The sequence below is a fragment of the Scylla paramamosain genome, unplaced genomic scaffold (genome assembly GCF_035594125.1).
Source record: "Scylla paramamosain isolate STU-SP2022 unplaced genomic scaffold, ASM3559412v1 Contig35, whole genome shotgun sequence".
In the NCBI taxonomy this organism is placed as follows: domain Eukaryota; kingdom Metazoa; phylum Arthropoda; class Malacostraca; order Decapoda; family Portunidae; genus Scylla; species Scylla paramamosain.
Genome location: NW_026973700.1, coordinates 406,556 through 424,268, shown reverse-complemented (window position 1 = coordinate 424,268; position 17,713 = coordinate 406,556). Strand labels below are relative to the sequence as shown.

The 17,713-nt window shown below is 42.7% G+C and overlaps 1 protein-coding gene across 11 annotated transcripts in view; it reads right to left on the bottom strand.

The window, feature by feature from the left end:
• Positions 1-17,713, bottom strand: part of LOC135097868 (uncharacterized) — a 40,791-nt gene that overhangs the window by 4,168 nt on the left and 18,910 nt on the right. For 7 of the 11 annotated variants that reach the window (XM_063999959.1, XM_063999962.1, XM_063999960.1 and 4 more), the window contains exons 4-8: positions 14,416-14,606; positions 14,073-14,222; positions 1,978-2,107; positions 1,471-1,611; positions 722-883 (exon numbers count right to left, since the gene is read on the bottom strand). In XM_063999959.1, coding sequence (XP_063856029.1) covers positions 1,577-1,611; positions 1,978-2,107; positions 14,073-14,222; positions 14,416-14,606 — 506 coding nt within the window. In that variant the 3' untranslated portion in view covers positions 722-883; positions 1,471-1,576. Of the gene's footprint in view, positions 1-721; positions 884-1,470; positions 1,612-1,892; positions 2,120-14,072; positions 14,223-14,415; positions 14,607-17,713 lie in introns of those variants that run through there. The other 4 variants (XM_063999963.1, XM_063999964.1, XM_063999965.1 and 1 more) reach the window with 4 other exon arrangements.

Genomic DNA, 17,713 nt, shown 5'->3' with positions numbered 1-17,713 from the left:
TTTCACAGACACATATTTAAATACTCTAAGTTACAACCAGCACTGTATGGTATACTTTAATCTGTCTCTGTCTACATCAACTTAACTTTCATTCCTTTGCTTTGCCTGCCATGTATCAGGTGCACAATACTCATATATGCCGGTGTTTTCTAACTGGTCCATTAACTCACCTTCTCAGAGTCTATACTGCTGTGTGCACCAAGATCATGTCATATAAAACAAAGATAAGTAACAATGAATGAAAAAAGAATAATGAAGAGAGAGAGAGAGAGAGAGAGAGAGAGAGAGAGAGAGAGAGAGAGAGAGAGAGAGAGAGAGAGAGAGAGAGAGAGAGAGAGAGAGAGAGAGAGAGAGAGAGAGAGATGGAATGGTATTCTACCATAAAAATAATTTTATGTACTAGAAATCATATCCTCACGCTCCTTCAGGGACTACCAGGGCACTAGAAGCTCAAGGCTAGACTCCCTACAAGCCCTGAAGGGGATGAAAGAGGAGAAAAATGGAAGATGTAATGACTCACTGGGATTCTGAAAGAGGGGAGTGAGGAACAGGAGAGAGGAGAGAGGGGAGAGAGAGAGCAACTACCACACACCCCAACGACACCTGCACCCTCCCCCTCCCCCCTGGCACGTACCCCCATCACCCATGAACAAAACACAACACAATCTCACACACATCCTCTCGCACTCCTCAAGATACAAGAGCACATGACGCTCCTCACCTTGTCCACTCCAGCACTTAGGAAGTAGTTGCCCTTTTTGTTCCACTTAAGGGCAAATACGGGACCCTTGTGCTGGCCGAAGTTGGAGGCTAGTCGGCCGTCTGTCATCCAAACTCTGGTGTAACCGTCGTAAGATCCTGTGATGAGCAAGGTGCCGTCACACTGCAAGGGAAGGGGAAAGGTGGTGTCAAGGTTAATGGGCTTTAGGCTGATTACATTCACTTCCAGTCTTCAGTGTTTTCTCAATCCTTCTCTAATTTGCTGAAAATCTTGCAAAACCTGACATCATCATCATCTTGTTTCCTTATTTTCCATTTTCTGTGGTATGCCTTGTCTAAAAGTTTGCATGGTGTGTGTGTGTGTGTGTGTGTGTGTGTGTGTGTGTGTGTGTGTGTGTGTGTGTGTGTGTGTGTGTGTGTGTGTGTGTGATGATCTGTCTGGGCTACACTGAGTATGATTGCCAGCCTGGTTGATTGATAAAGATACATTATTTTCCCTTACAGGTTTAGACATCTTGCGAGTCACTCCTACTTCTTGCAGTGGTAAACAATCACTTCTCTGATCCTCGTCCTTCTCTATTCTTCCTCCACACTTCATCTCCATGTCTTCCTCACTCTCCCCACTAACCTAACCACACACTGTCTTCAGATCTCACTCACTCTTCCCACACTAGTCTCCTTCCAACAACCTCCAACCCCAAATGACCTCAAAATTATCTAGCAATTTAGTACAGAAGGACAGACTCTTACATTCCAGTCTAAGGAAGTGACATCTTTGTTACTGGGAACCTCTCAGTGCCTCCTTTCTGAATGCAGTGCTGCAGAACAAGCTGGTTCAGGGAGGTGGTGCTGTCATTCATGTTTCAGATGCGGGCCATGCTGTCTCCTGACCTGTCGAGGAGTGAATGTGTGGAGTGAGATGAGATGGAGAAGGAGTGATAATGTGGGGTGAGCAAAGTGGATGCAAGGTGGAGAGGAAGGATTGGTGATGTGGGGTGAGAGAAGGGAGTGAAGATACGATCATGAGCAATACGTATGTGTATGAATGAATGAACAAGTCTATATCTATTCGTATCTGCTAATTTGTGCTTTCTCAATGTGTTCATGTTTTCCAGAGAGTCACACCTGTTATATGTGTGGTGTGTGTGTGTGTGTGTGTGTGTGTGTGTGTGTGTGTGTGTGTGTGTGTGTGTGTGTGTGTGTGTGTGTGTGTGTGTGTGTGTGTGTGTGTGTGTGTGTGTGAGAGAGAGCACCCACCCTGAGGCAAGGTCAGTGGTTGGGTTCCAGGCACAGATGAACACCTCACTCTGATGTCCCCGCAGGATGGTAGCCTTGTTGAGAGGGATCTCCACACTGTTGTCCACCTCCATGTTTTCACCCGTGGTGCCTGTCAGGGGAACTGTCACCTCATGTTAACTGAACTAGGTATTCAGGATTGTCTTCTTAGTGCTACCTGCCTTTGCCTAATGATAAATGAATGACTGAGAACTTCCTTTACTCCCAAGATTATTATTTCTATTTAATGTCTACTATTAATGTAACCTCATAATGCATTAGACAAAAACTGCATTTCATTCTCACTACTTCCCTTGCCTTATAAATGAATGGTTAAAAACTTCTATTGCTAGTTTAACCTCATGTTGCCTCTACTAAAAACTACACTTTCCTCTCAATATCACTCTTGCCTTATGCTAAAGAAATTATAATGAAAATTTGCTATAATGTTAAGACCACTACTGTTATTAATTCAACTGAGTGACCTGTGTACTATAGAGGCATTAATTCATCACTTCCTCCTCACTGTCACTCTTGCCTTAGACTAAACAGATCATTTGAAATATCCTCTACTACTAATGCAACTTTACACCGAGTGATGCACGAGTAAGTGAGCCTTTTTTTATTACCACTTTGTTGCCCTAGACCACAATGCCCTCTTACAGAAAAAGTAAATAAAAAATAAATAAATAAATAAACTAAATTCACAGCTAATGTAACTTTATACTGAGTGACCCATGAACTACAGAGGCATGAATCAAAGACAGCCTCCTTATCATCACTCCTCCCTTATGCTAAGCCAGCGACAAGCAGAATATTGTGATGTCCACCCTCATCCCCATTGGTGCTGGGAATTCTCTGTCCTGACCACGGCACTGTGTGAGCAGTGTTGTCCCCACAGATGATGGGTGTGGTGTACCTGGCCTGGCTGTTCATGTTTGCCAGCCTCATCGCCATCACTGCCCTGGTTCCAGCGCATCCATGTGCCACACACTGAACACATCGACAACGATCAATTGTGTGTGTTTGTGTGTGTGTGTGTGTGTTCTTCAGCCTTAAGAGCCTGACTGGTACTGACAATATGGTTTCCTTGCTTCACTGGAGTTTCTATCAATAACTTTATGAGGCAGAGTTGAGGTAATGAAATTGGTTTCCTTGCTTCCCTGGAGAATTCAACAATTTTTTTAGGCATTGTTGAGGAGAACCTGCCACTGACTGCTACTGACACTGTGGTTTCTTTGCTTAATGTTTAGTATCACATATTCATTATTCTGCACTGGCATCTGACATTCTCAAAGGTGAAAGCAGACCTCAGGCCAAAAACGCAATCCAATGGAATAGCAGTAACAAGATGATTCGCTCCCTTCTGAATACTGATCCAGCCCAGCTTGTTCAGTAAAGCTAACCAAATATGAACTTAATCTCATCAAAGAAATAACAGGCATCTTGATACCATTTAAAGTAGCAACTCTAGTGTGTCAGGGAGAGAATGTTGTAATGTCAAGCACAGTAATTCCATGCATTTGTGGATTGAACGATGAGCTTGATCAAGTGTCACAGACATACAAGTCAAAGATTATTACTACTCTCAAAAGCTCAATCGAGAAAAGATTGAAGATCTATGAAGACACGGAGATGTTTGGGCTGGCTTCTTTCCTAGATCCATGCTTTAAGATGGACTGGAGCTTACCATAAGTCATGTTCATGAAATCCCTACTGAAGTCTACAGTAGATGAAATTATGCCTACTACCACTGAAGAAAACGGTTCCCTTCAAGAAAATAAGGAGGCCCCTACAAAGAAGTGCAAGGTGTTCAGATTCATGACACCATCAGCATCAACGAGCTCTTCCCACTGTATATTAACATCAACTGTATCACAAGTAGAATCCAACCTGAGTCAACCAAGAACAGAGGATGACAGTGACCCCCTTCTCTTCTGAGAACAGAATCAGTCAACACTGCCTCAACTAACTATACTGGCTCCAATATCTGTGCATCCCAGCTTCATCGGCTCCAGATCAGACACTTTTCTCCATTGCTGGGAAAGTCTTTTGTCCTGAACGATGCAGAATGACCGATGTTCGCTTTGAGGAGTTGATGTTTATCAAGTGCAATCAACATATAGTAAAGAAGACATTACATGAGAAATAACCTAGCCTATAAGAAATCATGTGTATAACAAGTTCTATATTTTTCAAAGAGAAATACTTTGTTTTCCTTATTGCTGTGATAGTCTGTGATCATGATCTGAAATAAATTCATAGAAGTAATGTATTATGTACTGTATAGCAAAATCAAATAAAACCTCTTACACACAATGTATGTTTTTAATACCATTAGTTAGAAAGTGATTTAAGCGGTTATATTGCTATGCTCAAAAATGGAACAGTGCTCCTAAGAGATGTAGTTTGCTGCCTATTTAGGCATTGTACTTAATCACTGTTAATTATTATCTTTTTATAAATAATCACAGAGAAATGTGATAATCTAATCCTAATCATGCACAAAAAGAAAAAAATAACCACAATAAAAATAGCTAAAACTAATCATAATATAATCAATCAAAAAAGTATTCCAGACCATAATCAAAATAAAATCATAATAATTTATAATGATGCCCATGTCTGGTCAAGAACTTTTTTTTTTTTTTCTGTAAGGTGAGGATATACTAACTACCTCTTGGTGCCATGTAAGGTGCTCCCGAACACTTAGAGGCAGCCACCACTCTGTACAGTGAAACACATCCCGGAATCCCTCATCACTATCTTTTCAACACACAATCTTTTCATTGCCAATAATTATGCAGTATATTTTTCAACTAATTTCATTCCAGTGTAACCTTTGTACCAGTAATGGTAGCCTGTTTGGCCAAACACAGGCTAAACAGAGACCCAGCAGAACCAAACACAGGCCAAACAGACCCAGCAGAACCAAACACAGGCCAGACAGACCCAGCAGAACCAAACACAGGCCAAACAGACCCAGCAGAACCCAGCAGAACCAAACACAGGCCAAACAGACCCAGCAGAACCAAACACAGGCCAGACAGACCCAGCAGAACCAAACACAGGCCAGACAGACCCAGCAGAACCAAACACAGGCCAGACAGACCCAGCAGAACCAAACACAGGCCAACAGACCCAGCAGAACCAAACACAGGCAGACAGACCCAGCAGAACCAAACACAGGCCAAACAGACCCAGCAGAACCAAACACAGGCCAGACAGACCCAGCAGAACCAAACACAGGCCAGACAGACCCAGCAGAACCAAACACAGGCCAGACAGACCCAGCAGAACCAAACACAGGCCAGACAGACCCAGCAGAACCAAACACAGGCCAGACAGACCCAGCAGAACCAAACACAGGCCAGACAGACCCAGCAGAACCAAACACAGGCCAAACAGACCCAGCAGAACCAAACACAGGCCAGACAGACCCAGCAGAACCAAACACAGGCCAGACAGACCCAGCAGAACCAAACACAGGCCAGACAGACCCAGCAGAACCAAACACAGGCCAGACAGACCCAGCAGAACAAGGTAAAAAAGGTAAAAAAAAAAAAAAATGATGGAATAAACTGGAACAGGGTAATAAGATAAGGGACTGGAATGAGCCTGGAATGGGCTGGAATGGGCTGTATTTCCAGATTAGCTAAGTGTACACAAAATGGAGTCATGTATGTGATTTGCTCAGTGTGTGTGTGTGTGTGTGTGTGTGTGTGTGTGTGTCTGAAAGGTCTCCATCTCTCAAATGCTTCAGCGTCTTATCTCTATAACTTTAACTGGTTACAATGGAGGTTATTGTGTTTGCAAGTGTGTTTTTCATTATTCTATTTATAATTTAATAAGGATTCTGCTCTATCAGTGGAAAAAAAAAAAAAAAAAAATGCATGGAAGCACAACTAATCATACTTGTGGCCTTTCAAAACTATCGTAATGACTGTAAAGTGTCTCACATGATGGCTTAGAAGCATAAGGCAGTTATCTTGAACACCTACACGATACAAACCAACCTTTGCCGTAGGAAGGTTACGTAAGAAAAGTGTGATAAGAGATTAAAAAAAGACAGGTGTGATTTCAAGGATATATGGGAGTTGTCTCAAAAATGCCAACACTCTATTCATCGAAGCAAAAAAAAAAAAAAAAAAAAAAAAAAAAAAAAAAAAATATATATATATATATATATATATATATATATATATATATATATATATATATATATATATATATATATATATATATTTTTTTTATGTAGGAAGGATACTGGCCAAGGGCAACAAAAATCTAATAAAAAAAAATGCCCACTGAAATGCCAGTCCCATAAAAGGGTCAAAGCAGTGGTCAAAAATTGGTGGATAAGCGTCTTGAAACCTCCCTCTTGAAGGAATTCAAGTCATAGGAAGGTGAAAATACAGAAGCAGGCAGGGAATTCCAGAGTTTACCAGAGAAAGGGATGAATGATTGAGAATACTGGTTAACTCTTGTGTTAGAGAGGTGGACAGAATAGGGGTGAGAGAAAGAAGAAAGTCTTGTGCAGCGAGGCCGCGGAAGGAGGGGAGGCATGCAGTTAGCAAAGATCAGAAGAGCAGTTGGCATGAAAATAGTGGTAGAAGACAGCTAGATATGCAACATTGCGGCGGTGAGAGAGGGGCTGAAGACAGTCAGTTAGAGGAGAGGAGTTGATGAGACGAAAAGCTTTTGATTCCACCCTGTCTAGAACAGCAGTATGAGTGGAACCCCCCCAGACATGTGAAGCATACTCCATACATGGACGGATAAGGCCCTTGTACAGAGGGGGAGACGTCTCAGAACACCTAACTTCATAGAAGCTGTTTTAGCTAGAGAGGAGATGTGAAGTTTCCAGTTCAGATTATAAGTAAAGGACAGACCGAGGATGTTCAGTGTAGAAGAGGGGGACAGTTGAGTGTCATTGAAGAAGAGGGGATAGTTGTCTGGAAGGTTGTGTCGAGTTGATAGATGGAGGAATTGAGTTTTTGAGGCATTGAACAATACCAAGTTTGCTCTGCCCCAATCAGAAATTTTAGAAAGATCAGAAGTCAGGCGTTCTGTGGCTTCCCTGCATGATATGTTTACCTCCTGAAGGGTTGGATGTCTATGAAAAGACGTGGAAAAGTGCAGGGTGGTATCATCAGCATAGGAGTGGATAGGACAAGAAGTTTGGTTTAGAAGATCATTAATGAATAATAAGAAGAGAGTTGGTGACAGGACAGAACCCTGAGGAACACCACTGTTAATAGATTTAGGAGAAGAACAGTGACCGTCTACCACAGCAGCAATAGAACGGTCAGAAAGGAAACTTGAGATGAAGTTACAGAGAGGAGGATAGAAACCGTAGGAGGGTAGTTTGGAAATCAAAGCTTTGTGCCAGACTCTATCAAAGGCTTTTGATATGTCCAAGGCAACAGCAAAAGTTTCACCAGTCTCTAAAAGAGGATGACCAAGACTCAGTAAGGAAAGCCAGAAGATCACCAGTAGAGCGGCCTTGACGGAACCCATACTGGCGATCAGATAGAAGGTTGTGAAGTGATAGATGTTTAAGAATCTTCCTGTTGAGGATAGATTCAAAAACTTTAGATAAGCAGGAAATTAAAGCAATAGGACGGTAGTTTGAGGGATTAGAGCAGTCACCCTTTTTAGGAACAGGTTGAATGTAGGCAAACTTCCAGCAAGAAGGAAAGGTAGATGTTGACAGACAGAGCTGAAAGAGTTTGACTAGGCAAGGTGCAAGCACGGAGGCACAGTTTCGGAGAACAATAGGAGGGACCCCATCAGGTCCATAAGCCTTCCGAGGGTTTAGGCCAGCGAGGGCATGGAAAACATCATTGCGAAGAATTTTAATACGTGGCATGAAGTAGTCAGAGGGTGGAGGAGAGGAAGGAACAAGCCCAGAATCGTCCAAGGTAGAGTTTTTAGCAAAGGTTTGAGCAAAGAGTTCAGCTTTAGAAATAGATGTGATAGCAGTGGTGCCATCTGGTTGAAGTAGAGGAGGGAAAGAAGAAGAAGCAAAGTTATTGGAGATATTTTTGGCTAGATGCCAGAAATCACGAGGGGAGTTAGATCTTGAAAGGTTTTGACATTTTCTGTTAATGAAGGAGTTTTTGGCTAGTTGGAGAACAGACTTGGCATGGTTCTGGGCAGAAATATAAAGTGCATGAGATTCTGGTGATGGAAGGCTTAGGTACCTTTTGTGGGCCACCTCTCTATCATGTATAGCACGAGAACAAGCTGTGTTAAACCAAGGTTTAGAAGGTTTAGGACGAGAAAGAGAGTGAGGAATGTACGCCTCCATGCCAGACACTATCACCTCTGTTATGCGCTCAGCACACAAAGACGGGTCTCTGATACGGAAGCAGTAGTCATTCCAAGGAAAATCAGCAAAATACCTCCTTAGGTCCCCCCAACTAGCAGAGGCAAAACGCCAGAGGCACCTTCACTTAGGGGGATCCTGAGGAGGGATTGGAGTGATAGGACAAGATAAAGATATGAGATTGTGATCGGAGGAGCCCAACAGAGAAGAAAGGGTGACAGCATAAGCAGAAGGATTAGAGGTCAGGAAAAGGTCAAGAATGTTGGGTGTATCTCCAAGACGGTCAGGAATACGAGTAGGGTGTTGCACCAATTGCTCTAGGTCATGCAGGATAGCAAAGTTGTAGGCTAGTTCACCAGGATGGTCAGTGAAGGGAGAGGAAAGCCAAAGCTGGTGGTGAACATTGAAGTCTCCAAGAATGGAGATCTCTGGAAAAGGGAAGAGGGTCAGAATGTGCTCCACTTTGGAAGCTAAGTAGTCAAAGAATTTCTTTTAGTCAGAGGAGTTAGGAGAGAGGTACATAGCACAGATAAATTTAGTATGAGAATGACTCTGTAGTCGTAGCCAGATGGTGGAAAACTCGGAAGATTCAAGAGCGTGGGCACGAGAGCAGGTTAAGTCATTGTGCACATAAACGCAGCATCCAGCTTTGGATCGAAAATGAGGATAGAGAAAGTAGGAGGGAACAGAAAAGGGGCTACTGTCAGTTGCCTCAGACACCTGAGTTTCAGTGAGGAAAAGAAGATTAGGTTTAGAAGAGGAGAGGTGGTGTTCTACAGATTGAAAATTAGATCTTAGACCGCGAATGTTGCAGAAGTTAATGAAGAAAAAGTTGAGGGGGATGTCAAGACACTTAGGGTCGTCGACAGAAAGGCAGTCCGACCTGGGGACATTTATGGTCCCCTCCCCAGATGGGGACTCCGAGGCTGGTGTAGGAGTCGCCATGATTTTAAAATTTTTGAGTGAAGGGTGTGTGTGTTATTAGGTGCTTGTAGTTTTGTGTGGAGGAAGAGAGTTGTCTTTAGAGGGCAGGCTGTGACTGCCCCCTTGTGTTGTGAGACACAAAGGGAAACGTTCAGTGAGGTCACAGCTGGGTTTAATGATAAGTTCACAGCACCCCCTGAACAGTGCTTTAGACCTCACTGGGAGTAATTATCGTTTCGGCAGGTGTCTACTGCCTCCTCCTCCTATATATATATATATATATATATATATATATATATATATATATATATATATATATATATATATATATATATATATATATATATATATATATATATATATATATATATATATATATATATATATATATATATATATACCATGGGCAGCAGATGCTTCACGGAACATCCTGCAGCTGTGTTCACCAAGCAGGAAGCAAGGACAGCGTGGTGGTGGTGGTGGGTGGTAGGTGGTAGTGGTTGGGGTAGGGGTAGGAGTAGGGGTAGTGGTGATGGTGGTGGTGGCACTGACTTCTGTCTCCAGGAGTCAATGTATCCCCCAGCGTGTGAAAGGGACTTGAGGATGCCGATGCACTCGAGAGGTCAAACTCCCCAAGCTCGTGGCAACAAACAGTGCAACATACAAGTGAGTCCCGATATTTTCAAGCAGTTGGTGAACATTTTACACCAAGCCGCTAAGAGGCTTGAGAGAGTAACCCAGTGATTCCTAAAGCACAAAAGAAGAGGTGGATGGTGCATCATAAAACATTAATGAATATCGGAGTCTAGAGGAATGTGTAAAGAATCTGGTGGTGAAAGCGATCTGGCAGCCTCTCCACCAATGGGACCCGGTTTTGCAGCAATTTCCGCCCTTATTGGTCGTGACGAGTTTATGATTGGTCGTGATTCTGCTGTGATTGGCTACATTCACCGTGGACTGTGATTAATGATGAGCCGCCACCGTCATACCGTCACACCGTCACCAGCTCACAGCCCCGAGCAGCAGTAAGCCTAACCGGGCAGGCTTGGTGGGGCCCTGTCTCAGCCTCCCTATTGCCAAACACCGCCCCTTTCTGTCACCTCCCCCAAACCATCTCTCTCTCTCTCTCTCTCTCTCTCTGGGTCTTAAAGTAAAGTTCCTTGTTTCGTTTGGTAATTATGTTAACTGAATCAATTTTGCCTTCAACATCAATGTACTTTGAGAGATATGATACTATAATCTCTCTCTCTCTCTCTCTCTCTCTCTCTCTCTCTCTCTCTCTCTCTCTCTCTCTCTCTCAATAAATCATCCACATTGTCCACACCCACTCTGGCACTCCTACACTCCACACTCTCCACACACTCCCACTCGTCTTGTAAATTATTTTCTTCATTATTGCTGCTCCGGTTGTAGCTATTACATTGTGTGTCATAAGGTTTACTGTAGAATTTAGTCATCTTCAACTTCCTTCACTTAAACTCTATACAGTCCACGCACACTCCTCACACACTTCCCCTCGTCCTACACACACACACACACACACACACACACACACCCCTCATCCTCCACATACACACACACACTCCCCCACACTCCATGTCCCGGCCATCTCTCACGTGTGTGGGTGGCGGCGCCTCCCTCTCAGTCCACCAACACCACCACCAGTTCAACATGACAGTTATTGCTCCAAGTGACCGCAAGCATCGCCACTGCGCCGCGCACCTCTCCGATGGGACTTTTAAAATTCCCGCAATTGTACAGAAAATTTGAAATATTGGATTTGTAACTGTGATTGCTTATGGTAGTACATTTGTTATTTTTTGGGATAATTCTAGATGATTTTATGGGGTGAAAATGTAACTACAAGTACTACAATTACTCGTAAGGAAAAACTGAAATATTGTACCTGTAACTGTGACTGCTTATGGGAGTACGTTTGTTGCTTCATTTTTGTGTAACTCTAGATTATTTTATGGAGTGAAAATGTGACTACAAGCACTGTAACTACTCCACTAGTCTACTCCACTAGTCTATTGTTGTACTCATCATTATTGCTGCTCTGGTTGTAGTTATGTGTCTGTCATAAGGTTTACTGTAAAATTCAGTGTGTGTCATAAGGTTTAGTTGATTCACAAAGTGAAGTTTAGTGTCATCTTCAGCTTTCTTCACTTTAGCAGCACGTGGCATACAATTCTGCGTCTTAACTGAGTTGTGCAGCTCCCTAAACTCTCTCACTATACCAAGGAATCTGCTGCTGCTTATCATGACATATGAGGCCGCTAAAAGCAAATATCTTAACAACGAGGATAAGTGTGACTGTTGTTCTGAACACCGCCGACACCGCTGTCTCTCCGCCGTCATCACCACTGTTACCATACCACCACCGTCATCACCATCAACACACTTTCCATCACCATTATCACCATCATCACTGCCGCTATCAGCACCTGAACCAACACTCGATGGGCAACACTTGATAAACATGAGAAAATTCTGCAACTATTAATATGCCAACAAGAGTAGATAAGGTAGATGTTTCTCGGCGCGTGACCGGAAAAAATCGTCCGTCTGTCCATTCATTTTTTTTTCGCTACCCCATGTTGTAGTCAAAGTGTCATTTCACTTAGGTACTGCAATACTGCAACAAACCACATATGATTCAGAAATGCGTTAATTTATTTTGCTACTATAAGTTACCATCACCTTCAGAATCAAGAAATATAGATGCTAAAAGTATTTTATGGTACTAATTTCAATAGGGAAGATTTTATTCCATCACCCGCTATTTCCTAAAACGTTGTATCTCTCGTTTTGAAGGCATAAGAAACAAACTCATCTTGTTTCGCTACCACTAACTTCAGGAGCATGAAATATAGATGCTAAAAATATCTTGCTGGATTATTTTTAGTTACAAAGACTATATTTTCACGGACAGGTGTCTGAAATGTTAGCTGTCTTGTTTTGAAGGCATAAGAAGCAAACAAGTGTAATCTTGCCGCCAGCCAACTTCTCATTTGTCATCATTATCTTTTTCGTCTCCCTTCCCATCCTCAATTTCTAAGTAATTATCGTCCATGACAGCTGTAGCTTTCTGTCTATATATCACTCGCTATTCTCTCTCACTTTGCTTGTAGAGGAAACCGTCTATCATATTCTGTAATGTTACTTTGCAGTGAAATACACTCCCTGGGTACTCTGCCATAAATGTATGCGTTTTGTCTCCTGAACACTGCTAATTCAATCCACCAGCAGCACAAGAAGTCCTGCACGAATGATGCAAGAACTACTAAAAAGCATCAAGATTGTTCAACTACAGCATTACAAAGATAAAAAAAAAAATCTGATAAGAAAACCGCCTTGTGTAAGTGAGTGAACACAAGCACTGTAACACACACACACACACATGAGGCAAATGGGTGAGCCTCTTAATGTGTAGGCCCTGTTCACCTAGCAGCAAGTAGATACGGGATGTAACCCGAAGGGTTGTGACCTTGCTGCCCCGGTGTGTGGTGTCCTACCCAAAGATCAGTCACTATGATCTCTGAGCTCTTTCTGTAGGGTAACGGCTGGCTGGGTGACCAGCAGATGACTGTAGGTGAATCACACACACACACACACACACACACACACACACACCTCCTATCAAGCTCCCTCAGTACAGTAGTAGTCGTAATCGTAGTAGTAGTAGTACTAGTACTAGCAGTAGTAGTAGTAGTAGTAGTAGTAGTAGTAGTAGTAGTAGTAGTAGTAGTAGTAGTAGTAGTAGAATAAGTACTAGCAATAATAATAATAATAACCAAAGCGTTCATTCCTCCAGAAAATAAATATAATAAACAACACTATGGGAGACCCAGACTTGACTCACTCACTGTACGGGCATCGCAGGGAATTAGGGGAAAAACACGGCAGAATTACCTTGACAGAACACACACACAGCAGTCAGTGAGGAACCCAGCACGTCACGACCCGCTAAGCTCACCTTGTCATGCAGGAAATGTTCGAAACGGCACCAAGACATTACTTGACTGAAATCCGCAACCCTCCTCCTTCCCTCTCCTCTCCTCTCCCCGCCACTCTCCCACACCTCACCTCACGCTGTAATGACCTGACTGCAGACTGAACAATGACAGCACACCACTCCCGTCTGTCTGACTCCATCACTCCATATCCCGCACCACCAAGGTGGTTGTGTTTCTGTGCCATTGTAAATCACTGGTTAATGCCGCACTGTTCCTTGACATTCTCATCACGCTATGCTCAGCTACTGCTATTGTGTGTGTTATCTATCTAGTCATCAATATTAATTCACTTTTGATGCTGGTATGGCAAAATTACTATACTGTTTGCATCTGTTGATCTATATTTATTTACTTGTTTCTTTTCTTGTCTTGTCATACAAATATAAAGCCAGGTCAAATGCACAAAAAAAAAAAAAAAAAAAAAAAAACTTGGTGTTCTCTCCCAAAAGAAAGCACCAGTTAAAAATTTGAGATGGAATGGCTGTGCTTTTTATTTGAGCTAGCTTTGTAATGACCTTAAATTGGTTCAGTCTGCCATGCAGGCTTAACACATGAGAAAATGCTTATTCTGGAATATTTGTATTTAATATCACATTGCAATTCCCTTCTTTTTCAATAAACCATGGAAAAATTTTTTTTAAATTTTAAATGACATATTACACTGGTGCTCTGACAGGGAAGAACCTCATACTGCCCTGAATTGACCAGGAGCCACCTTGCGTGGGTCAGCTGGTCTTTTATGGTCTCCTTTCCTCCCATTCTTATATTCTGGATGACCATGCACAGGAGAGGCAGACACTTACCTGTAGTGAGCACGGGTGTTGAGGATGAAGCTGGGAGGCCTGGATCATATCGTCCAGGGTGTCGTTCAAGGTGTCTAAGCTGTCCTCGCTGTCCTCCTCCTCCTTACCAGGGCTTTCCTTGTTGTCAGAGGTGGGTTCAGGCTCTGAGGGCTGAGATAACACTTTCATAGCTTCTGACCAAGCTCTTCACTGACTGTGCATTAACATCCTTTTAAATTAGTATATTCCAGTCATCCAACCAGGCAATTTCCTTCAGTATAAGGCAAAGTCATAATAGCCAATAAGCTAATAAGTAATCTATTATCTCCTAATGGTAATATCTATTGCAAAATAGACAACTCACCTTCCAGACAGTTTCCCCAGTCTCAGAGCAGTTCAGTCCAACAAATTTCAAGGCTTCATCAAGGTTGAAGTCAAGATTGAAGTCTGGTACTGTCTCATTGAGGGTGAAGGATGGAGAGTTAAGAGGAGACACAGAGTCAAGGGTCACGTCTCCTCCGCTGATGTTTTTCTTAGGAGACAGTAAATGCTCACCTGCAAGCAAAGGATGAACAGTAATTACACAAATACTGTCAACACTCTTTCTGTTATTCTTGTAACAAATTTGATGTACAAAGCTACAACCTATGATGCTGTGGTTTGTTTTTCTCATCACCAACTTGTGGGGGTCATCAGATAAACAATAACATATTGGTGCCTAAAACATTAAAGCTCTTATGATAAAATTTGATCCAAATATGCTTTAAAAATCTTACAATACGAACTATTCATGAATAAATGATGAATATAGCTTGCCTGGTTTTCAACAACAGTTAATGCTTAAATATGTTATGTATATATACTAAAAAGAAAGCATACATGGTTTATGTATATAAATAAACTGTAAAAACATATATCACATGGCAACCATTACAACTACATAAAGGATATAATGTTCCCTTCATGTTCAGAGCAATTATAGTCATCCATGAAACCTCAACCATAACACTCACAATCTTCATCATTGAAAATATAAACAAAATGTGTCTATATACACACACACACACACACACACACACACACACACACACACACACTACACATTATGTAAAGCAGTACACACCCTATATTTTCATCACAGCAGTAATTTCTCAGGACTCATAACTGTTCCTCAGTGTTACCAGTACCTCTAGTAATTTGTGATCCTTGATGGTGGGTGGAGGGAGGCCTCCTGCCTGGCCAGGAAGCATTAGTGAGCCTCCTGCCACCCAGGTGTACCTGCCCTCTGTCCCCACTCCTCCAATGATCCCATTATGATTAATGATTCCACTCTATGGCCACCACCAAGCCTAAATATTTTTCTTACTTGGAAAAGAAAAGCTCAAATCAATAAGCCTTCACTGAGCTACAGATCACCGTGGTCTAGACATATAACAGCCATTGGCAATTATTGCACAAAATACTGTAGCACACTACTGTACTTGCAGGGATAAAATAATATCCTTCAGTCTTGATATAAGCCAACTCTCAAAGTGCTACACCACAGCTACACAAGACATAACATTTTCCCAAAAATCTCTTGTCCTGTGTGTTGCTGCACTGCTGCCAAGAGTACACCACCTCACATGTGTGTCTTGTGAAGATAAGAAACCATGCTATCACTATACCATTAAATACTTACTCAGTCATAAGTCATAACAATGTGTGTGCAGCAGATTCCTCAATAACATTTCAAGGTTACTGACTACTGGCACAGTCCTTCATACAATGACACATACAAAAAGTTGCTAATGTAACCACAACAGGGTACTCATCTATTCACTTCACTGTGTTGTGAAAAGCCCTTTGATTACAAGATTATAACAAGAAACTTGCTGGAGTATTACACAGATCACTATCTCACAGTTCTTGAGTCACCAAACGCCATGCGAGCACCACCATATGACCACTGTGTTACCACCACTACCACCGCTGTCAAAACCACCATTGCAACTACACATGGGGAGGAGGGGCAGAGCCTCACACCAGACAGGTGGTGCCTGATCAGCCGACCTACCAATATGGCTGTGCACCCAACAGGAAACTTGGCCAAATGGTGTAACAAAGGCACTCCTCCAAGCCTGGGGGCCACTACACTTTCATGGGGGGGAACAGGAGGAGACCTAATGAGGGGGGAGAAGGAATACCACGAAGGGTTGGATTCGCAAGGGTTGACTAACGCCAGCCGGATATCCCATCACATAATGCTGCTGCCAATATCCCGCTGCGATGCCCGAAATGCACCCCCTCCCAGCATGGGCGCCACCAGGCCAACCCCTAATACAGTAAAATCCCTCTCATCCGGCATTCAAGTATCCGGCACATTTTTCCCCGAGCCTTAAAATCTATAAAAAAATCAATGTGTACTCATAAAATTGATTAAAATTCCCGCGTGAGGCATACTTTGTCCCCTCGCCACCAGAGCACACTGCTTCGCACCACCTGTGGTCCACTGCACTGTGTTTACTCAGTGACTCAGTCCCGCATGTGCACTGTTTATCACCTGACGCCTTCATCATACCTAAAGTTGTAGAAAAGAGGAAGTGTGTTGTGCTTACACTTAAGCAGAAGGTAGAAATTTGTCGATGATTAGAGAGAGGTGAAAGCAGACAGCAACTAATGGCAGAATATGGTGTGGGCTCATCAACTATTTATGACATTAAATCCCAAACGAAAAAGTTGCGGGATTACATGAAAGTCACCGACACCCCAAAGGCAGTGGAAAATCATCACACACTGCAGTATCATCATAATGAAATGATGGACAAAGTGTTATACGAGTGGTTCAGCTTGAAAAGATCAGAAGGAGTCACAATTACAGGCCCAATGCTACAACTGTGCTGGTGAGTGTGAGGTGGCAGCACGGGCGGCGACGCGCGGCACAGCGATCAGCTGATCTTTGTTATGGTAAGATGCGTGAGTGTAGGGTGGTGATTGTGGGCATAATTTCACTTCTATTCAAGTATCCGGCATGTCAGCGGTCCCATTGATGCCGGATAAGAGGGATTTTACTGTATAATTTTTTCCTTCAAACTCTACTAAGCAGTGGATATTTTTCATCACCTTTCATTCTCTTTCAGTTTCTGGCTCAAAGTTTCACTTAAACATTTCTCTAAGTCCGGATCTTAAATTTAGGGCAGGACAAAAATCATCATACATGTGGCAGCCCGGCCCACATTGTTCAGTGTAGTGGCAGACATTCCATAGCAGTGACTTTGACAGGTGAGATTAATGAAAGCAAATTTTCATAATTCGATAAGGTAAGAAATACCTCCTACAGAGTGTACACAACTTTAAGGGACCCTTGGAGGGAGGCAACCATACAAACATCTATAGGGCACATCCAGGCATCTCCCACCATAATCTCCAACTGTCCAATTGTCTCACAGAAGCCAGCCAGACCCGCCTCCCCAGAACTCGATTAGTCCCTATATGGGAGGCAGCTACGGCCCCTCTCCAAAGGCTGATCACCTCTAAGCCAATGTTACACACCACATTCAGCTCACTTCTACAGCATCACCTCCACCTCCGTGCTGTAGCTCTATGGCCACTGGGGAAAAGTAACTCAAGGAATGAATAAAGAGTAGCTGCCATTGTTTCTTATAGAGCCTTATGTAGGGAAA